The 20533-nt window shown below is 29.1% G+C and overlaps 1 protein-coding gene across 1 annotated transcript in view; it reads right to left on the reverse strand.

The window, feature by feature from the left end:
* Positions 1–20533, reverse strand: part of LOC129969329 (alkaline phosphatase, tissue-nonspecific isozyme-like) — a 475680-nt gene that overhangs the window by 116431 nt on the left and 338716 nt on the right. Inside the window, exon 2 of the mRNA XM_056083860.1 lies at positions 610–830. Coding sequence (XP_055939835.1) covers positions 610–830 — 221 coding nt within the window. The remainder of the gene's footprint in view (positions 1–609; positions 831–20533) is intronic.

Here is a 20533-nt window from a genome sequence, read left to right on the forward strand (position 1 = left end):
TAATATCAATGCCTAAAAAAATAGTAATATCAATGCCTAATTAATTCGATTAATCAGCCTTATATATCTCAACAGACCTGTTTCTTCAAACTATTTCTATCGACATTAATTTTGTGGATGAGACGCTAAATAACAAAATTACATAGGCGCTCCATTTTTTTCGATGACTGCACCAAAAACAAGCAAGAGAAGATTAAACAATATCAATGCCTATTTAGAAATAATATCAATGCCTAAAAAAATAGTAATATCAATGCCTAATTAATTCGATTAATCAGCCTTATCTATCTCAACAGACCTGTTTCTTCAAACTATTTCCATCGACATCAATTTTGTGGATGAGATGCTAAATAACAAAATTACATAGGCGCTCCATTTTGTTCGATGACTACACCAAAAACAAACAACAGAAGATGAAACAATATCAATGCCTATTTAGAAATAATATCAATGCCTAATAAAATAGTAATATCAATGCCTATTTTAGAAAAGAGCATTGATATCTAACGATACGAATTTTTCATTTTTTGTGCACGTTCCTTTTCAAAGTCATTACGTTTATATAACATTGGTTCAGTTTGTAAAGCAATACCATAAAATAAAACAAACCTTTGCAAGAGCCACATGCTGGAACTTGTCGAAAGCCAATTCATATTCTTCACCGCTGTGGCCTTTTTGTTGGCCTCTAAGAATTCTTGCCGTGGTCACCGTCGTCAGGCCCATGCCATCTCCAATGAAGAGAATGATGTTTTTAGCAATGGCGGAGCTGTCCACATCTCTCAGATTTTTCATTAGTTGTGCTTTAGCCTGCTGGTACCAGTGATGGCGATCTGTAAGAAAAAGTGAAATCCTTGTGGAAAAACTGGGTTTTTCAAAAACAATAAAGATATTTATAAATATTTTGCAGAACCAAAAATATTCAAATAATAAGATTTTGGTGTTGGTTTTTATCCCAATTACTAAAAATTCAAAGACATTTATAAGCATAATAATATTAATAGGGTGGTATGTATTATCTGAAAAATAGGTTATTTTTCATCCATGATGAGCTAGTGCGTGTAATCTCCTCGTCATTTTCTTGCACACTGTCTAATAAATATACTTTTATTAGACAATGTATTTTGAATTACCAGCTGTCTACCATTAGGGAAAAATTATTACAAAAGAGAGAGCCTATAAGCATGTAATATCTGGCGATACTTTTAGCGATTAATCGCTGGTATTTAATAAAAACAAAAGTGTCAGAAAAATTGATTTATATTTTGGATAATATAAAGGTGCATTTGAATTCAAAAGTTCAAGAAAAAAAAAAAGAATGTGCATTTAAATACAAAAGTGCTCGAAAAAACGAATGTGCATTTTGAGCTGCTATTTCCGACCTATTAAAACCAAAATTTAGTACCCTATATTCAGTAATATTTCAATAACTTATATTCAGTATTATTTGCTACTTATATTCTGTAAGCTAGACAGATATATTTTCTCTGAAAGAATTTCGTTCACAATTTGATGGAAATCTACAAATTTGAAGTAGAGATCATTACCAAGTTTCCGGCCAATTAAAACCAAAATTTGACAGAACATTACAATTGTAGTCACATAATCACGTAGAAAATGCTATATGTTTTAATTATCTATTTTACATTTACAAAAAAAAGTACAGCAGTTCAAGCCTTTCAGTTCAAGTGGTTCAAATTGGTTCTAAATGTGAAACGGATCTGCACTTTAGATGTTAAATTTGTATACCAAATTTTATTTATCTATATATTTTAGTTTTGAAGTTATTTTGCTAACTTATATTCCATAAGCCAGACAGATATATTTACTCTGAAAGAATTTCGTTCAAAATTTGATAGAAATCAAATTTGAAGTAGAGATCATATACCAAGTTTTATTATCTAACCTGAAATATTTTTGAGTTATCATATTCGCAGATATAGATTTCAGTTCATATTCACAGATAGAGATTCATATTTTCAGATAAAGATACATATTCATATTCACAGATAGAGATTCATATTTTCAGATAAAGATACATATTCATATTCACAGATAGAGATTCATATTTTCAGATAAAGATACATATTCATATTCACAGATAGAGATTCATATTTACAGATAGAGATTCATATTCACAGATAGAGATTCATATTTACAGATAGAGATTCATATTCACAGATAGAGATTCATATTCATATTCACAGATAGAGATTCATATTCACGGATAGAGATTCATATTTACAGATAGAGATTCATATTTACAGATAAAGATTCCAAAAATATGATTTTGGGATTAGAAAGGTCTGAAAAATTCATCAAAGTCTCCAGTTCGGAAATTTAAACGACTACAGTACTTCCTATTTTTACATTATGTATAAAAGAAAGTGAAAATCGTTCAAATGTTTTGCAGGAAAGCCATTGGATTTGTAGCTTCCATGAAATTTGGGATGTTACCAAATTCCACTCTAGACATTGTGGTGAAAGCTCATAAGCCAGTTATCAGCTCAGCTACCCAAGCAATTGCTTTTGTATCGTGGTCATGTTACTGGACTGCGAACCACAAGGTCCCTGGTTCTATCCTCACTCATACCAATTCGCCACATTGGTGACCTCGGACGATGAACCTTCATACAGCTGTTGTGGCGCCATCTACCCACAGCAAACCAAAGTCGTCAGACTCACTTGACGCAGCAACCCAAAGTCGTCCGATTCACTTGACGCAGCAACACAAAAAGGTTGCAGCAACCGAAAGGCGTCAGACTCACGCAGCAACAGCATCAGCAACCACTCACCCACCCACGTTCGCCATAACGCTTGGTGCTACTCAAATGGGTACAGGAGCATTAGAATCAACAGCTAATACATCACCTCTCAACAACCATATCGTTCGTTTCACCTCCGACTCATTGGAGGGAGAGTCTGTGGTGAAAGCTTATAAGCCAGGTAACACAGCTACGCTACCCGAGCAATTTTGTATTGTGGTCATGTTATTGGATTGCGAACCACAAGGTCCCAGGTTTTATCCTCGCTCATACCAATTCGCCACAATTCTCACTAAGAAAGGGTTTCAAATTTTTAATTAAAAATTGATCGAAATTTTTATATTTTTCTTCAATAAATTCGATGCATATCATTGCTCAAAAACTATTTTAACACCGTTTTAAGATTCTAAAACTAAAATTTTTAAATGAAAATAATTGTATTATCATGCGATTTTTTTCTATGTTATTTCTATATTTTTAAAAATAATTTTAAATATATTTTAAGCTACTGTTTTTTATTTTCGTTACCGCGTGTTATTACTAGATTTACATTTACATGCAATGCGATGGTATTAAATAAACTTTTTTGTGTCTACACTTTACTGTGCTAAGAATAACGATTAAAATAAAAGTAAATAAAAAAATAAAAACAAACGAATTATGTAATATCATGTTACCTTTTCTTTACATCATCTTTACGTTTTTTAAACATAGAAATAAGCCAGAACTTGATGAATTATTTGATAATGTTATTATATAGAGATAATTTAAATCAACTTTTAAAAATAAATTCTAAATTCAAACTTAGCAATAAAAATATGTGGTAAAAAAACCCTTTGATATTAAAGACGAAATCCAATTTCATTTATTATCACTCAGTTTCTGTATACTTAAGTTCGTTTTAAAGTTACTTTAATATACTTTTTAGCTTATTAAGCCAAATTGTTCATGAAATCATCATAATATAACTTGAGAAGGGTGCTTGCTGCAGCGGTTATGTAATTAACCGATAACTAAAAGATTATTTATAATGTATTATGGTATTATTATTTATAATGTATTATGGTATTATGGATTATTATTTATAATGTATAATGGTCAGTAAAGTCATTTTAAGTCCTTTAAATACAAAAAGGTGTTTGGTATTCAGTGCACCTATAATAAAACGATTATACCGAATTTATTCACACAGATTATAGCGCCCCTAGCGGAGAAATAAGGAAGTTACAAAAATAACTCTAAAGATAAAATAAATCCACCAAAAGATCACTAAAAATGTACTCTTTACCATAATAATAATAAGAAAGAAATTTCCTGGAATCACCTGTAAAATTGGTGGAGATATTTGCATTTAAAATTATGAATGTTCAGTGACTTGAAAAGAGGTATGTTTTAAAGTAGGTAAATATATCTTCAGAGCGCCACTCTCCGAGTACTTTTTTTCAGCATTTTTTTAATATTATTTTTATTTACTTTACTGTTGCTTACTTTGCTTAAATTTCACTTCACCGTTGCTTAACTCAGAAAAACTACTTAATAATATTGAGCAATATATTTTTCAGCTTTAGACGAACCTTGCTTCAAGTCATGGAAATTCCATAAATTTAATTGTAAATATTTTCACCAATTTTACACATAATTCCATGAAATCTTTTTCAGTATTTTTATTATGATATAGCATACATTTTTCTAAATTGACTTTTTGGCCAACCTCCTTTATTTTTAGAGTTTTTTTTTTTAACTTCCTAATTTAGATGCTTGGGGAGTTGTAACTTATTTCAATAAATTCATTAACATAATTTTCTGTAGATAAAGTTACTTCCCAGGATATAAGAAACGTCTTTTTTTGTATTTAAAAGATATAAAAGGGATTTCACTGATCGCTCTGTAGAGAAAAAGTTGTAACATTCCCCATTTCCTAGTACTTATAAGACATTGTTTTGTATTGATTCATTGTGTCGTCGCTGTTACTTACTAAACTCCAGGGGAGAGCCAGATGGTGGATCTTTTCACCTGGGTGGTCTCTCATCTGTTCATTAGCGACTACAATGAAAGACCACATATGAAATTTCTCGTCCCAGAGGTATTGATAGAACCTTCAAAGAGAAAGGGATGTCAAAACATCTGGATGCTAGATGTTTCTCTTTGTGAAAAGACCTTCCCACACCCACTGGCGCCGCTGAGAGAGCATATTGCTGAACCCCGATTGGCCAAAAGAGAGCTCAAATGACCAATGTAAATTAAGAGGCGGATATTGTCGCCGAAATAAGGCACGCAGATTTTTTTTTTTATATATATATATAGAGAGAGAGAAGAAACGAATTGCAGAGGACGGTTGGACTACGCCCACGAGTTCGGAGTCTGAGAAACTACCCCTGGAGTTGTCTTTTTGCCATGATGGAGAACTGAGTTCCAAGAAAAAAAACCTTCGAATTTGGCTGTTGTATCTGCTACTACAGGTGTAAATATCTATTTATTTAACCAAAATTAGAACAAGTTGTTATTTGTATATACAGGGCTGTAAAACAAAGAATTGTCTGGAAATTCTGCTTCGTTACTTAATCAGTCTAGATCAGGACATTACAAAGTTTAACAAGAACGATAACTTAGCTTCATTTAAGGAAATGATTCTAGTGCTATTAGATGAATTATTTATGATGTCTCTGCAATGTGAAAGATGGAACTGGAAAGATTTTTAACTCTAATTTAAATATGATTCGATCCAATTTGAAGATGTTGGATACATTTTCGAAATCCTTACTACAATGAGGGAATAGTTACCAATGAAACAAGGTGGACAAAATATGAAATTTTTAAAATGTTAAACCAAATTTTAAAAGCTATTATATTTTAGAAAACAATTCAATCTTGAAAGTACCCATAGAAGAAGTAGTATTAAGAAGAAGTAGTAATATTAATGTGAAACTCAACCTGCATTGCATTTTGTTAGTAAAAATTATAATTAGTATTATTTTAACTAACAATATATTTATAATTACAAATTATAAATATATGGTTAGTACAAATATAATTGCAATATATATTATATATATATATTGAGTATATTTATAATTACAAATTTCCGCTTAAATATTTAATTTTTCAAGTATTTTTTGCACGCATTGACAAAGATATTAAGCCATTGCTTGTTTTGTGTCATTAGGTACATCTGTAGTTACAAAATTCCATTTAAATATTTAATTTGGCAAATATTTGAGACGCAATGATCAAATCAATGCCTTTTTTGGTTACATTTTTTAATTTAGTATTATTATTCTAAAAATTATTTTATTTTCACTATATTTAAAGAATACGTCAAATATCTTTCTCTTTCTAGTGAATAGACAACAAATAAAATTTCGAAAACTCCCTCTCTAGAATATAGCATGAAATTCCTTTGAACAAGGTTAATTAATTAAATTGAAATTAACGATTAAAGGATTATTCCGCCTATTTTAATGCTAAATCTAATTAATAACGGCTCAGTCAAATAGAATATCTGATTATGAATTCATCAACTCATCAATACATTGTTAATGTGAAGAAGGCATTAATAAGCAGGACGAAAACATTTAAATTCAATTAGCTGCGCTGAATGAAATTGCAGATGTCGAAAGATTCTGCATTTAACGCCATTACTAATTCATCGATCAACTTCTCCTGGTGCACGTCAAAGCGACGATTATTAATTGAGTAGTCATTTCAGCAGATAACTCTTGATTTCGTAGTTCATAATTTAAAGATGGCGAAAAATGTAATTCAGTGTTTACTCGCTACAATGGTTGAGAGAAGAGGCAAAGTTATATTTGACGAGCTTTAAAAAGTTACTTTTCAGAATTATTTAATTTATTTGAATTTCAAGATTCTATAATATTTAACATGAGCTAATAGGTTATTATTTTGGATAAACAGATGGTTCCAACCACAATATTCGGAAACAAATGAGAATCTGTGGTATTTTTATCTAAAGTTGAATGAAAATGCCGCGCTCTTTTGTTAATAATTATTTTGTATAATTTTCATAAATTATATAGATCCTGTATTCTTTTTACGCATCTAAAACTTATTTTGGGGGAAAAAAACCCAGTTCAAATAATATAATAAAACTAAGCCTTATAATGATCTTAAATGATGTTTTTAGGTGGTAGAAATTGAGCCGGTTTAGTTAATGTTAACCAGTTGAAAATATGTATTCGTTTGAGATTATTATTTTTATACTGTATAGCAGAAAATTCAAATTGATTTTCTATGTCATCTTTCGATGACATAGAAACTAACTAAACTTTAAAACAACAAACGCTTTTAATCAAAAAAATTCGTTTTCTATTTAATTATATGAAATTTATATAAAAGTCTCGGTAACACTGTCTATTTTTTTTAATGTGAAAATAAATTCTTCTCCTTAGAATCCATAGATTCTTCGCAGTGCATTGAAACCAAGACTACCAGATCACTCAATGGAATTATATGTTAAATGCTGTCTCAATGTCGTAGAAATTAGACCGGTTTGTTCTAATGTTAACTAATCGGAGGTATATATTCACCTGAGAATATTATTTTTATGCTGTATAGCAGAAAATTTGGTTTGATTTTCCATGTCATCGAAAAATAAAATCTAATTGAAATTTAAAAACAACAAATACTTTTAACCTAAAGATTCATTTTCTATTTAATTATAGGAAATTTATATAGTTTTCTCTCGGCAACATACTCTATTCTTTTTTTTATGTGAAAATAAATTCTTTTCCGTACATTTAACTTACAAATGTTCAAGGCTACTAGATTATTAATGGAATGATATACAAATTCTTGCTTTTACAAAGGCATTAATAATTTTAAGGATCTATTGACACCCAAACATACCCTAAAATCATACAAAGTCTGACGTAAAAAACGGCATTTAGTTTATTATTATTATTATCTAGATTGATTTATTTAAAGAATTTTTTTAGAATTACATAATTTATGCCATTTATTTTCTGTAAACTTGAACTTTACCTATCTAATTTCAAGAATTCAATTTCGTGTTGTTCCTTTTAGTTTGAAAAAAAAAAGCTTCATTTCAAGAAATTGCTTAGAATGTTTGTAATATTCTTTGATAGCAATAAAATCCCAATTATTTAAATTTTTAGTTACAAAGTTATTTGATGACTATTGTGTCAATTAAGAAAAACCTTGAGTGGTCGGACAGTTAAAAAGGAACAATCCCCAAAATGAAGACAACATATGTACATTTTTCTATTCATCTTGAAAACTTTCAAATCTGTTATAAGAAATTGTTTTGAATCTTTGTAATATTCTTTGATAACAATAAAAATCACAATTTTTTAAAGTTATCATTACAACATAATTATTTGACGACTATTATGCCAATTAAAAAAACCTTGAGTGACTGGAGAGTTAAAAAAAAAAACAATACCAAAATGAAGACAACTTTTGTACATTTTTCCTAAAGATCTTGAAAGCTCTCAAATCTACATGAAATGCGGGTTCACTCTGACCATGATTATTTACAAGTCCAGATTTCAATAGAGCAAATCTTTCCGCGTGGCTCTCATTGGAGCGTTAAGTATCAGGCAGCTTGACGCCCCGTATTTGTTGGGCAATCAGTCAGTCTCTAATCAATCAGCCGGAATCTCCCAACTTGCCAAATATTGATAGAACGTGTAAAGATCGACTTGACTAGTGCGACACGCATGGACGAATGCAAATGTTCATTTTAGAGACAACAGGTCGTGTGTGAGAGGCCAAAGCTGTTGCTTCAAGCAACAAAATTACAAAGCGAGGAATTACTACAGATTTTGATGCAATTTCTGACTATAAACGCTGTACAAAGAATGTAATGGAGGGATAGAAATGTCTATTATTTTACAAATGAATCATTTAACCAATTAATAGAGTTAACTTGCCAAAATTAAAATAGAGCAGGGAAAACAAGAGAATCATAATTTTGTAGTTTATTCAAGAAAAATTTCCTGGGAAAGAATTTGGAAATATAGATTTAATTTTTTCATTAGTCTGTAAGTAAATAAAATTGGGATCAACGATAAATAAAACAGATGAAAACCTATTTTGAATTAAAAAAAGAATTTGTTCTTATTGTAATTTTTTACTCGAATTTATTATAAGAAATTTACCTTTTTTATTATTTTCCTATGTTATATAGGATTTATTTTTGCTTCTATATATCGAAATTTATAATGTTTATATAAGACAATTCTGATATAACAATTTTGACTGCATAACCTTTATAACTTATTTTTTTTAATTAATCTGAACTCCGACGAAACTATACTTTATTCCGATTTTATTTCTTGAAATAGAATGAAGCATTATTAAGTTTGAAATACGAACTAATGACGGCAATGACTGTATTAAATGGAATAGATGAAAATATACTTTGAATTAAAAAAAATTCTTTGTTCTTATAGTAATTTTTTATTTGAATTTGTTATAGAAAATATATCTTTTTTTAATTATTTTTTTTTATCATAAAGGATTTATTTTTCCAATTGTATATTGGAATTTATAAAGCTTTTATAAGGCATTTCTAATATGCCATATCTTTGATTACATGACTTCTATTACTAATTTTTTTTTTCAAACTAATCTGAGATCCGACAAAACTATACTTTATTTCTATTTTATTTATTGAATTGAAATAAACTATTCTTTTCACTAATTTTATTTTAGATGATGAATTTATTAAATTTGAAGTACCAGCTCATAAAATTAATTTAATGATTGTTGAAAAATTAAAATTTCCCGCTTATTACTATCTGGTAATGACTGCAATAAGCGGGAAAATCGGGAACACCCTTATTCAGTCTGCTCGTTGAAAATTAAATCAAAAGGACGAATTAAATGAAAGGAAATCAAAAAGAAAAGACTTGGATTTGCAATTTCACAAAAGTTTCATTGTGCCTCAAACCAAGTAGAAAATAATACTATAATTTCGTTTATACCTTTCAAATTTTACTGATCAAGACATATTTGCACAGATCTTATACAATCCTTTCAAAATTATGTGCAGTGAGATGCTGCATATTAAACTGAACAACGCCGCAGAAAAATTTGAAATCTTTTGTTCTATGTAATATTAAAGAATTTCGCTTTCATTCTTTCCTACATCCATATTAAGTATTCTGCATCAAATATTATAAAGTTGATTAAATTGTCAATGCCATTACCATGCAAAGTATCATATATCAATTTTACTTGATTGAATTAAATAGCTTAAAACCAGTGGTGAAATATTGCTACATACTTTCCACTTCAATTGAAAGTGGGTTGAAATTTTCAACAATACTTTGTTCGGCAAGAATTTAATGTCTGCTTTGGTAAGTCTGGTACACAGATGTATATCACCATGTGTGACTTTGAGGTGCAATATTGTAAACTTAATCTAAATATATGTATAATGCTAAATAAATTAATTCAAATCTAATAACAATAATCTTATAATGCAATATTTAATTTCGCAATTCATTATTTTATGAAAATAGGTATATCAAACTAAGACTTGTATGAAGTTCGTTCCTAATTACAAAATTGTGTCGAATTTCCTAAAATGAGTGATATGGAATCTTATAGATAAATAATATTAAATGACAGCAACTAATATAGCATTATGCATCAACATAACACAAGCACAGAATTCTTAAAGGAGATATACCTTTAGTTTATTAGGTAACTGTCTATAAATTTTAGTTTCGAGGTGATGAATAAAAGCAGAGTTTGCTATGGATTCAATCGATGTGCGAGGGAAAAATATACGAGATAGAATCTTTAAACTAAGGCATTTATTATGTAGCAGATCGCTGCAAGTTATATCTAAGTAAAAGCATTAAATGAACAAGTCAGCCTCCAGCCAATCATTCTCGCAGCCGTAAATCAGACGTCAAATCTTTCATGTCAAAATATCAGCCCATCTAAGTACCAACATAATGCACTATATATAATTTGCATAGTGTTCCACAACTAAAATCTATCAAAATGGTTCATCATACTAGAATAAAATAGAAATTAATTCTCACAGTGAGCAGGAGATTCCTATCTCTAATGTAAAACGAACTCTATCTTATCTTTTGTTCCTGATCATGAGCTCTACCTAAGTCTCAGCCAATGTAAATATTTATTTTCCATGTTTATTTATTAATTTTTTCCTTTACTTACTTATTTGTTTTTCATTTATTTTTTTTTATTTTTTTATTTATTCATTTATTTTATTTAGATTTTTCTCTTTGCTTTAAAATTCTTTTATTTTACTTTCATTTTTTGCTTTTGTTTTCAAAGTTTAAACTGCCTATTTTTGGTAAATTATATATCACTTACTAATTATGTTTCAATGATACTGTTACTGTTGAATATTGTGTAGATTCTTCGGCTTGAGCCATTTAGACCTTCTCCACATTTTCTTTTTATGCCTGCTCCTTTATTTATTTATTTATTTTTGTTCCGGCTAATTTTTATTTTCTTCAGCTGTCATTAACTTCTTTTGCATCTAATACACATGCGCATGAAAGATTATTTTGTATAGCTCGTCTGTTGACAACCAATTAAATTATATTTTTTAAATTTTAATTACGATTTTTTACCGGTGTGACGCCACTTTTGACACACAACTAAACATCATCAGAATACATCACGAGCTTTGTAATCCTGTTCCTATCTTATCCCTCAACTCATCTGAATTCTTAACAATTCAAATTTCACGATGATATTGTATTTGTTGATGGTACGCATAAGTCTGTTTTCAAGTAAACTAGCACATTTGACCATCTGACACAAAATTTTTTTGTAGCGATTTGTTAAAAACCTCTCTACTGATAATGGTGAAAATAACAATTATATTATTGAACATTTTCTTAAAAATAAAGCTATAAATTCAAAAGAACTCATTAAAAGTTCAATCTCACCAAAAGCCGTAATTTAAATAAATCGACGTTATATTATTTTTACGAAAAAACGTCCTGTTGCTTCCTTTGAATCTAGTTAAAAGTATTTTTTTTTTTCAAAATAATCCTTCTATTTTTTTTCTTCCAATTTCAGAATAAATATCTCAAGTACTGTCCTTTTTCAATGAAATATAGCAATCTAAATCTTTACAATAGTAAAGCAATATATTATGATTTTAGAAGTCTTCCTTTCAAAATACTTAGAAGCTAGTTTCCTAAACTCCAGACTGAAGCGTAATGCTTTCTTTCAACTTCTGACAGATAAATGCAGCTGCCGTAACTCGAGCTGCTCTCTGTCAGCTGCAAAATCAGCGAAAATAAATTGCGCTGTTGTGATGTCTGCCATTCGTTACTGTTGCCAGATGGTTCGGAAATCAGCTAATGCGAGCGCATTTCTTTCGAAAAGTGCAATAAAAACGGATTTAATTAATGCTCTTATTCATCGATTCCATTCTTTCACGCGCAGCTGCTCTATGAATTCATTTCAGGACCGATGGTAATGCGTTTTTATCTCGAAATGCTTGTTATTGAAATGAAGAAAGGCAAAGAAATTTAAATTTATGGAACAAAAGAAGCGTAAATTAATAAAAAAATGTTGTGATTCCATGGAAATGCTTTAAATTTCTTTACAGTGAATTAATATCTTTTATATCCTTCATTAAATACAGCATCTTGTATTTTATGAAATATTCTTTATTTTCTGAATAATTTAAAATCTTTAAGAAAATTCTTGGAAAATAAAGAATCATATTTTTGTTTGTGATATAAGAAATTATAAATAAGAAAAAGAAGTCTTGTTTTTGTATTTTTCTGAAAAATCTTTTTCTTTTTCTAGATAGTTGGAAATATTTTCGTTTTACAAATCCCAAGGTTATTTTTTTAAATTTTCATGAAATAGATTTTATAGATTTTTTTAAAAAAATTTCAAATACATCTTAAAAAAAATATGAAATTCCCAGATCTCGTGCTAACATTATAACATAGTAATTTTTTCTAATTCAATCCAATGGAAAAAAAAATACAAGAAAGTTTAAAGTTTTGTTGAATTTACACTTTTTATGTTCAACAAAAAGTTCAAGTTTTTTTTTTCCTTGTCACGAGGACTTTATATCTGAGATATACTATATTTCTCTCCTTAATAATAATGTGTGAAAATTATGAAATTCCCTGATCTTGTGCTAACATAATAACGTAGAAATTTTTCTAATTCAATCCAATGGGAAAAAAACAAGAAGGTTTAAAGTTTTGTTGAATTTATACTTTTTATGTTCAACAAAAATTTCAAGGGTTTTTTTTTTTTTTTTTGTCACGAAGACTTTATATCTGAGATATATATTCCTCGCCTTAACAATAATGTGTTTGTTATTAGAATGCTCAGATTTTGTACTTCTCATGTAGGAAATATAGTTTTCGGAAATGAAATTTCGGTTTCTTTGGTTTCCTTCCTAAAAAAGATTTAAATATTACACATGCACACTGATTGCCAATCATTTTTTTTTCTTATTTTAACAGTAGGAGACCGTCACCTATTTCGACAACAATTACATACAACAAATGCTACTTCATTCATTTTAAATTGCTTGAAAATATTCACTTAATCACTCAAGTGCACACTATAATGTCTTTCGTATTATTGAATCCCTTATAAATCTTTTGTATAAGGGTGATTCCAGCTTCTTTAGAGCTTTTTTACATCCTCTGTGGCAATTCAAATTGAAATAAAATCCGTTTATACTCTAATATACTTTCTTTTTGATTAAGAATTTCTTTATACATTTACAAATAAGTTCTGCTCAAGGCTGTTACTTTCATTTCAGTAAGAGAAAATAAAGTGCAATTGAAACAACGGCTGCTAGTAATAAACACGCAATGAATCTTGTCGCATCTATGTTTATTATTCTGAAATGAGCTTTATCAACTGTTTGCGATGCAATAACAGTGCATTTAACTCTCCATTCCGATTTTTGTGGGAAAATAGAAACAAAAAAATCTTACAGCCCTAGAAGACATAGAAATCGTTATCGAGTGTTATATTGTATTAGAATGTAAGGTGTACGTAACGGAATTCAACGGAAATTGTAATTATTAATGTGATTGTGTCACGTACTTCTGGATATTAAAATATATATAAAAAACCATTTTTGCATAATATTGCATCAGTTTTCAGACACTAATGCGATTTTTAAAGAGGGAAAACAAAATTGAACTTAGGTTTTTATTCCATAACTTTTATGTATTTATTTCTTTTTTCGCCATTCCATTCATATAAAGCTTATAATTTTTTAAGTAATCCATTTTATTTTTTTTTTGCATGAAAATATTGAAAGAAAAAGAAAATCCATATTTTACATATAGCTTACATTTGAAATTTTTAGAGAAGAGAAGCTTAAACATACAACTTTGAAAATTCATAAGTTTTATCTTTCATTTTTATATATGTACTCAAAAAATACTTTTATTATTCTTTAGTCTGAAGAAAATGAATTTTTAACATAAATTTCAAGGCAGATTATTTATATTATAAGAAAATGTATTTTACATAAGTTATTTACTACTTTTTTCACGAGCACGAAAGGATTTTCGATCAGATTTTCTAGTGTATTCAGAATTTGCATTTTATTCTGAAGATGCAAATTGCATCAGGACCATTTCCAAAATTTCATCAATATCTGACGAATCTGAGCTCACAAAATTTTCACTATTAGTAGAAACACTTGCGGGAGAATCTCTGAATCTCAGATGTTCATGTTCATGTTGATATGCTGAACGTTAAATATATGTTCATACGTTCATGTTCATTATCCATAGCGTTAAATGAATCTGAAATGCTAGCACACGTAGGAGTCAATTTGACCCTAACCTTCCTGTAAAAAATGAGATACATTGCTTTATTCATTTTTGCTTTTCTAATCTCCTTCTAATTCTTCTATGATGGTATATGAAGTAACAGGTGTACATTTTTATTTATTCCTAGAATTTCTAAGTAAAAAATAAAAATTGGGGTCAAAAAGACCCCATGCTTGTGCTGATGGGTTAAGCAAGGTATTACAATATTTACATTTAAAGGAACAAAACTTAATTTTTAGTCTTGCTTTGTATGAACACTACTTGGTTCTTATGCCAACAACCACAAACGAAATTCAATCAAGAAACTACTCTCAAATAAGCTGTAAAGGCATTCTCAATAAACTGTGTTGTTGTTTCTTATGGCACTTGCCATGGACAAGCCCACTGTTACGAAGACACCGATTTAAGCGGTGGGGGGACGTCTCTTGTTTTTTTAGTAGCGCCAACTAGGGCCAAGAGTACGACTTTGCTACTCAGGCATTTATCATTCGCTTGCACAACCCCTTTTTACAGGAGGGCACATTCACACATCTCACAGATAGAACAAAGGAAGAACAGCCATGCCCAAACCGGGACTCGCACCTAGGACGGCCAGATCACGGGGAAGACGCGCTACCCCTATTCCAGGACGCCGGCTCAACAAACTGTAAAGACACGGGGATAAATTATTAGGGTAAAATGCTATCAAGAGCAAAAATATAAAGGAAATCTGTAGCAACGGCAAGCGTGTTATTGGAAGAATGCGGGAATTTCCTTTTCTCAGCATTGAAGAACAATGTTTTGACAGTCGGTGAAAGAAAAAAGATTCGTAAAATAGTTTATTACAAGATCTGAAAGCGGAATTCTTTTTCATTACTCAAAGAATGTCTTAAGCCTTATATTTCACAATAAACTAATCTTATTTCCAGTATTTCCGATTAGACTTATATTCTATATTAAAGACTTGTTATACAATCTGAAAAAGAAATGTTAGAAGGAAAGGGTTTGATAGTTATTACAGGATTAAATTAATATTATCCATTATTTCTCAAATAGTATTATGATTTTTCTTATTCGTGTAGCTATTAAATGAGTACATATCTACTTGTGCAAGGTTTAAAGTAAAATGTTCTATGATTTTTAATTTCTCTATTTAAAAGAAATTTTAAAAATTGAATTTTCCAGATGTTCTTTTAAAAAACATTCACACTGAGAAAAAATGATGTATCTGATGTAAAAATTAACCACCATTAAATGAATTTTATCTACAAATCAGATACGCAGACTTTAGCCATGGGCTATTTTTATTTCATTAAACACATCTTCTGGGAGAACAGTTGGCCAAAAGATTGAATAGAAGTTTTTATTACCTTAAATATAAATACATTTTAACAAGTTGCGCCATGAGAAATTTAATTAATTTGTAATTTAAGTAATTAATGAATATAAAATGCAAGTTCAATAACGCCAATACCACGTCCCTGCTCAAATTCTATGTCAAATAGGCATTAATGTGGGTGAAGCGTGGGTTTATGTATCTTTTCAGCCGGCGGATTTGATTGATGAATATAAATTCTAAATTTGTGATAAAAATTTAGTTTCTGAGACTCCTTTAGCTTACTAAGGGAGTAAAAAAAAATGAATTAAAATTTAAAAAAAATTATAGTTATACATGATGAATGCAAGCTATTTGAAGATAATTACTAATTTGAAATATTTCAAAACAATGAACAGAAATGAAAAGATCTTAGGTAGTAAGAGTTCTTGGAATTTGACATCCTAACATTATTACATTCTGCATAGCTGAAAGAGGAAAACATAATTAACATTCAAAATAATGCCAATATTTCTCTTCAGTGCAAACTGATAATTTTGTCTTTAGTTGCTGAAAAACTGGAGATAACTGTTATAGTTTGTCTTCTATTACATAAAAAAAAATTTCATACAATATAATTCTCACAGAAATATGGGATGATATATAGACTCAAAATTTTCAGAATAAAGCATTGACAATAAGAAACTCGACAAAAGAAAAAAAAAAAAAAAAAAAAGGTAATCTAGATAGTATCTGTATTTGTCGATGAATGGGATAAAGGTTTGCCAGTTATTTTGCTTTGAAGAGAATAATAGCCGAAATAAAACGAGTGCCATCCTGTGCAATCAAATCACAGAAGGCAGTGTTTCTTGGTTCCATTATTTAAACAAGAATTCTTGAAACCTTTATCCAGAAATATTGATTCATTTTTTTCCAATTACATATTTAGCTCTCAGATATGAATGTCTTAAATGTCACACTCATATCTGTTAAATGTCCCGTCATTATAGTCTTATAATTCACTAGAAAATTGCTGAGTGGGTCTGGGTAAAATATGATTTTTTTAACGCTCTTTATTTTTTAAAGATGAGGTTTTGAATATTGAGGAATTATACGATTCTAGCTTGTCTTTAACTTAATAATTCCTTTCAATTAATAATTAATTAATTCTTCAATGTAATTAATTATTTTTTAATGTAATTAAATTCCTAAATTTGTAATTTAATTAATTTAATCAAATTCTTTAATTAAATTAAATTAATTTATTATTACATTTAATTAATTAATTATTCAATTTAATTAATTATTTTTTAATTTTAATTAATTTAATTAAATTTAATTACATTCAAATTTCTTTAATTTAATTCCTTAATAATTCCTTTCAGAAGTTTGAATATCAGCGAAACCATTTTTAAAAAGTTAGTCGAAAGTGAAGCAGCTGGTTAACTGAATAATTTGTCTGTTAATATCATAACATTGCTTTTGAAACATTATATTATAAGCCGTGCAATTATTTTTAATTTAATGTTAAATGGTAATGGCTTAATCTAATGTTAAATGGTAGCTTTCCCATGACATTTATTAATGATGACATATCTCATTCAGATCCATTATATTCTAAGATCTGATATACGGTAAAGGCAAGAAACTGGAATTATTCCATTAACAGTAAAATAATAACATGTCGATACAAAATATTTATATATGATTATTTGAACTTACACAGTACTACTTTAAGTAAGGTATTACTTTTCTAATCCCTTACGTAAACATGGATTAGTAACGTACACAAACAATTTTGAGAACTTCTAATAAAAAAATCTGAAAGCTGAATATGATTTATAATTTGACTTAAGCATAATACATTAAATGATTGTTCAATGGTTGAAAGAGTAAAAATTTTTTTAAAAAAAGGTGATTAAATTTTGCTGCTTATAAACTGCGCTGTAAAATCTATTAATATCAATTCAATTTACTCCTTCTAACTTTAATCACGAATAGGAGGAAAGCTGTATTAATCCTTTATTTGAAATATCCTTTGAATACTCGATTACTTAATACGTACATTCGTTAATATAATGGTAGATAATCTGATTAGAGAGTTAAATAAGAAGGTGTTCGTTATCTTTAAAAAGAATTAAATCTTAGGAAATAATTCCGGGATTGTCAGAATTCATTTAGATTTTACAATAATTTAAATCTAAACTACTTCCTCCTATATAAGTATCCTTGTAATTAATCACTATAGTTTGTAGATTATGCTAATATATTTTCTACGTCAAATTAACTGATACATTTTCCGACTTTGTCAACACATTTTCTTTCAACAGATCTACATTCACTACAACTCCTTTCTATTTTTCTTTCGTAAGTAACACTATTTAAGTTCTTAGTTTCTAAATTCTTATAAATAATTATAATTTGAAAGTTGCGAAAGGGAATTCCAAAATTAAGATTTATGTCTTAATATATTTTGATCTACTTTAAGCAAATTATTATCACGTAATGAATTAAAACTGAGTGGATTTTTCTCACTTTCTTCAATTTCAGAAGACGTAATAAAGAAAAAAGGTTTATAAAGATTGAAAACATAGAGGAAAAGAGACAAATTTTGAATAAAAACATCTCGCTTGTTGATAAGTATTAGATTTGAATATTCAAATAAATTAAACTTAACATTTGGCAAACATTCTGGGAATAGTTAAATTGCTCCTTACTATTATACTGTTACGAATCTGCGATGCGGCTTCCCAGCATAGTGAGTTCCATAGGAGGTCCCAAAGCTTGGCGACAGACTTGGCGACTTTGGCGCCAAAATAGATTATACCCGAAACATCGAGAATTTTCCCGATCCGTCCAATAATATACTTTATACATATACTACTCGAACGTTCCTGATTGGTTGAGAGGCTTCTAGCCCCGCCTCCTGAGACCTATAAAAAGAAGCATCCGCAGTTGCGAACCAGTGGAGTCGAAGAGTAGTCGGAAGCGAAAGAGTAGTCGTCGTGGTGGACCAGATCGGAGTCGTAGTCGTGGACCAGTGTAGTCGTAGTCGGAACCGACGGAAAAGAACTGGCCTTCCAGAGACAAGCGGAGCAGCGACGGAGTGAAGCTAATGCTGAACTAAGCTGTGTGCTACTGTCTGCAGTAGAAACTGTTGTATGCTGCTGTTTATGCTGTTTTGTATACTGCATGTCTCGGCTGAAGATAATCGTCTTCTGTGCTTTATATAGCTGTCGTCTTTGTGCTGTCCTGTGTGTCTTCGTGTAAATAAACGTCGTTGTTTTATTTTCTATTGCCGCCTGGTGATTGAGCGTTCTTCACACCATATAACTCCCACTATCCAAACGAACCCCAGAAATTCCGTAACAATAGCATATACCATACATTAATTGCAACACATTGAAAATAATATTCTCTGATTTATTATAAATTTTGCAGACAGATATTTCTATCCAATTAAATGTCTCAGTTCCTTAGAACCTTAATTTGCTTCCCTTGCAATTTCAAGTAATATGATAAAATAGGAGTATTATATAGATTACTGCATAGTTTTCCAAATTGAGTCTTGATATTAAAAATTGGAATACATTTATGCTGACGGAATTGATAAATCACATAATTTAGTATCTGTCTTACGGCTTGTGGAAGTGTACTTCCAGAAATTTTATACCCAATTAGTGTTATTTTACTATTAACTTTTACGAAGAAAACTGCTAGATAAATTCTGCCAAATAAGGAATTTAAATATTTTAAACTATTCATCAAATGGATATCGCTTCTGAAAATCAGCCAATGATAATGCAATTGTAATTAAAAGATTTTTACAATACAATTATAACTAATTTAAATATTAAAAATATTATTATAGTTAATTTTAAATTTATTAGTTGGTTTTTGATAATACACACACTGTTTTGTATGTCACAGCCATTGCCAAGCAACAAAATAAAACAATCTCTTGCATAAAATTCCGAATTTTTCTCACTTTTCTTTTCTGTTAAGAAATTATATTCTATTTTTCAAATGGATTTTTTTTTTCCTGTTGAAAAATTTATTGTTTTTCATCATACGTAAGTTATGGATAACAAATAAATAATGTGTAATGCAGAAAATGAATGTGATTTTTATATTAATAAATAATAAAATAGATAATTGTATTGAAATAAACATTAATAAGAATCGCAATGCAATATTCATTACTTAATTTCAATCAATTACAGATTATTTTTTTCTGAACACTATTGATTATATTTCATTTATGTGAGTTGGAAATTATAATTTTCTAGTAATATTTAAAATGTTAAATAAAAAAAAGGAAGTATAACGTAACTGCACAAAGAGTTTTCACCTTTATTAAATCTAATTTATACTTCAAACACATTTATTAATAGTCCATATGAAGATTTGTGTAAATTAAAATAACATAGATTTGAGTTCAGTACATGGAATTGTTGTACTTTATTTATGGTTATGGAAATTCTTCGCATCGATTTGAAATCTTGGCAGTATTTTTATCGAAGTAAGCTAAACAAAATTTCATTTAGATCCAAAAAAGTTTTATTAATTGAAAGAGAGACAGGCTCCTGTTTTTATTACTGGAAAACGAAGGATTAACATCTTATTTTGAAGTTACATTGTTTTATCGGAGATAGAAATTCTTAATGATGACG

Source organism: Argiope bruennichi, chromosome 1 (genome assembly GCF_947563725.1).
Source record: "Argiope bruennichi chromosome 1, qqArgBrue1.1, whole genome shotgun sequence".
NCBI classification, from domain to species: Eukaryota; Metazoa; Arthropoda; class Arachnida; order Araneae; family Araneidae; genus Argiope; species Argiope bruennichi.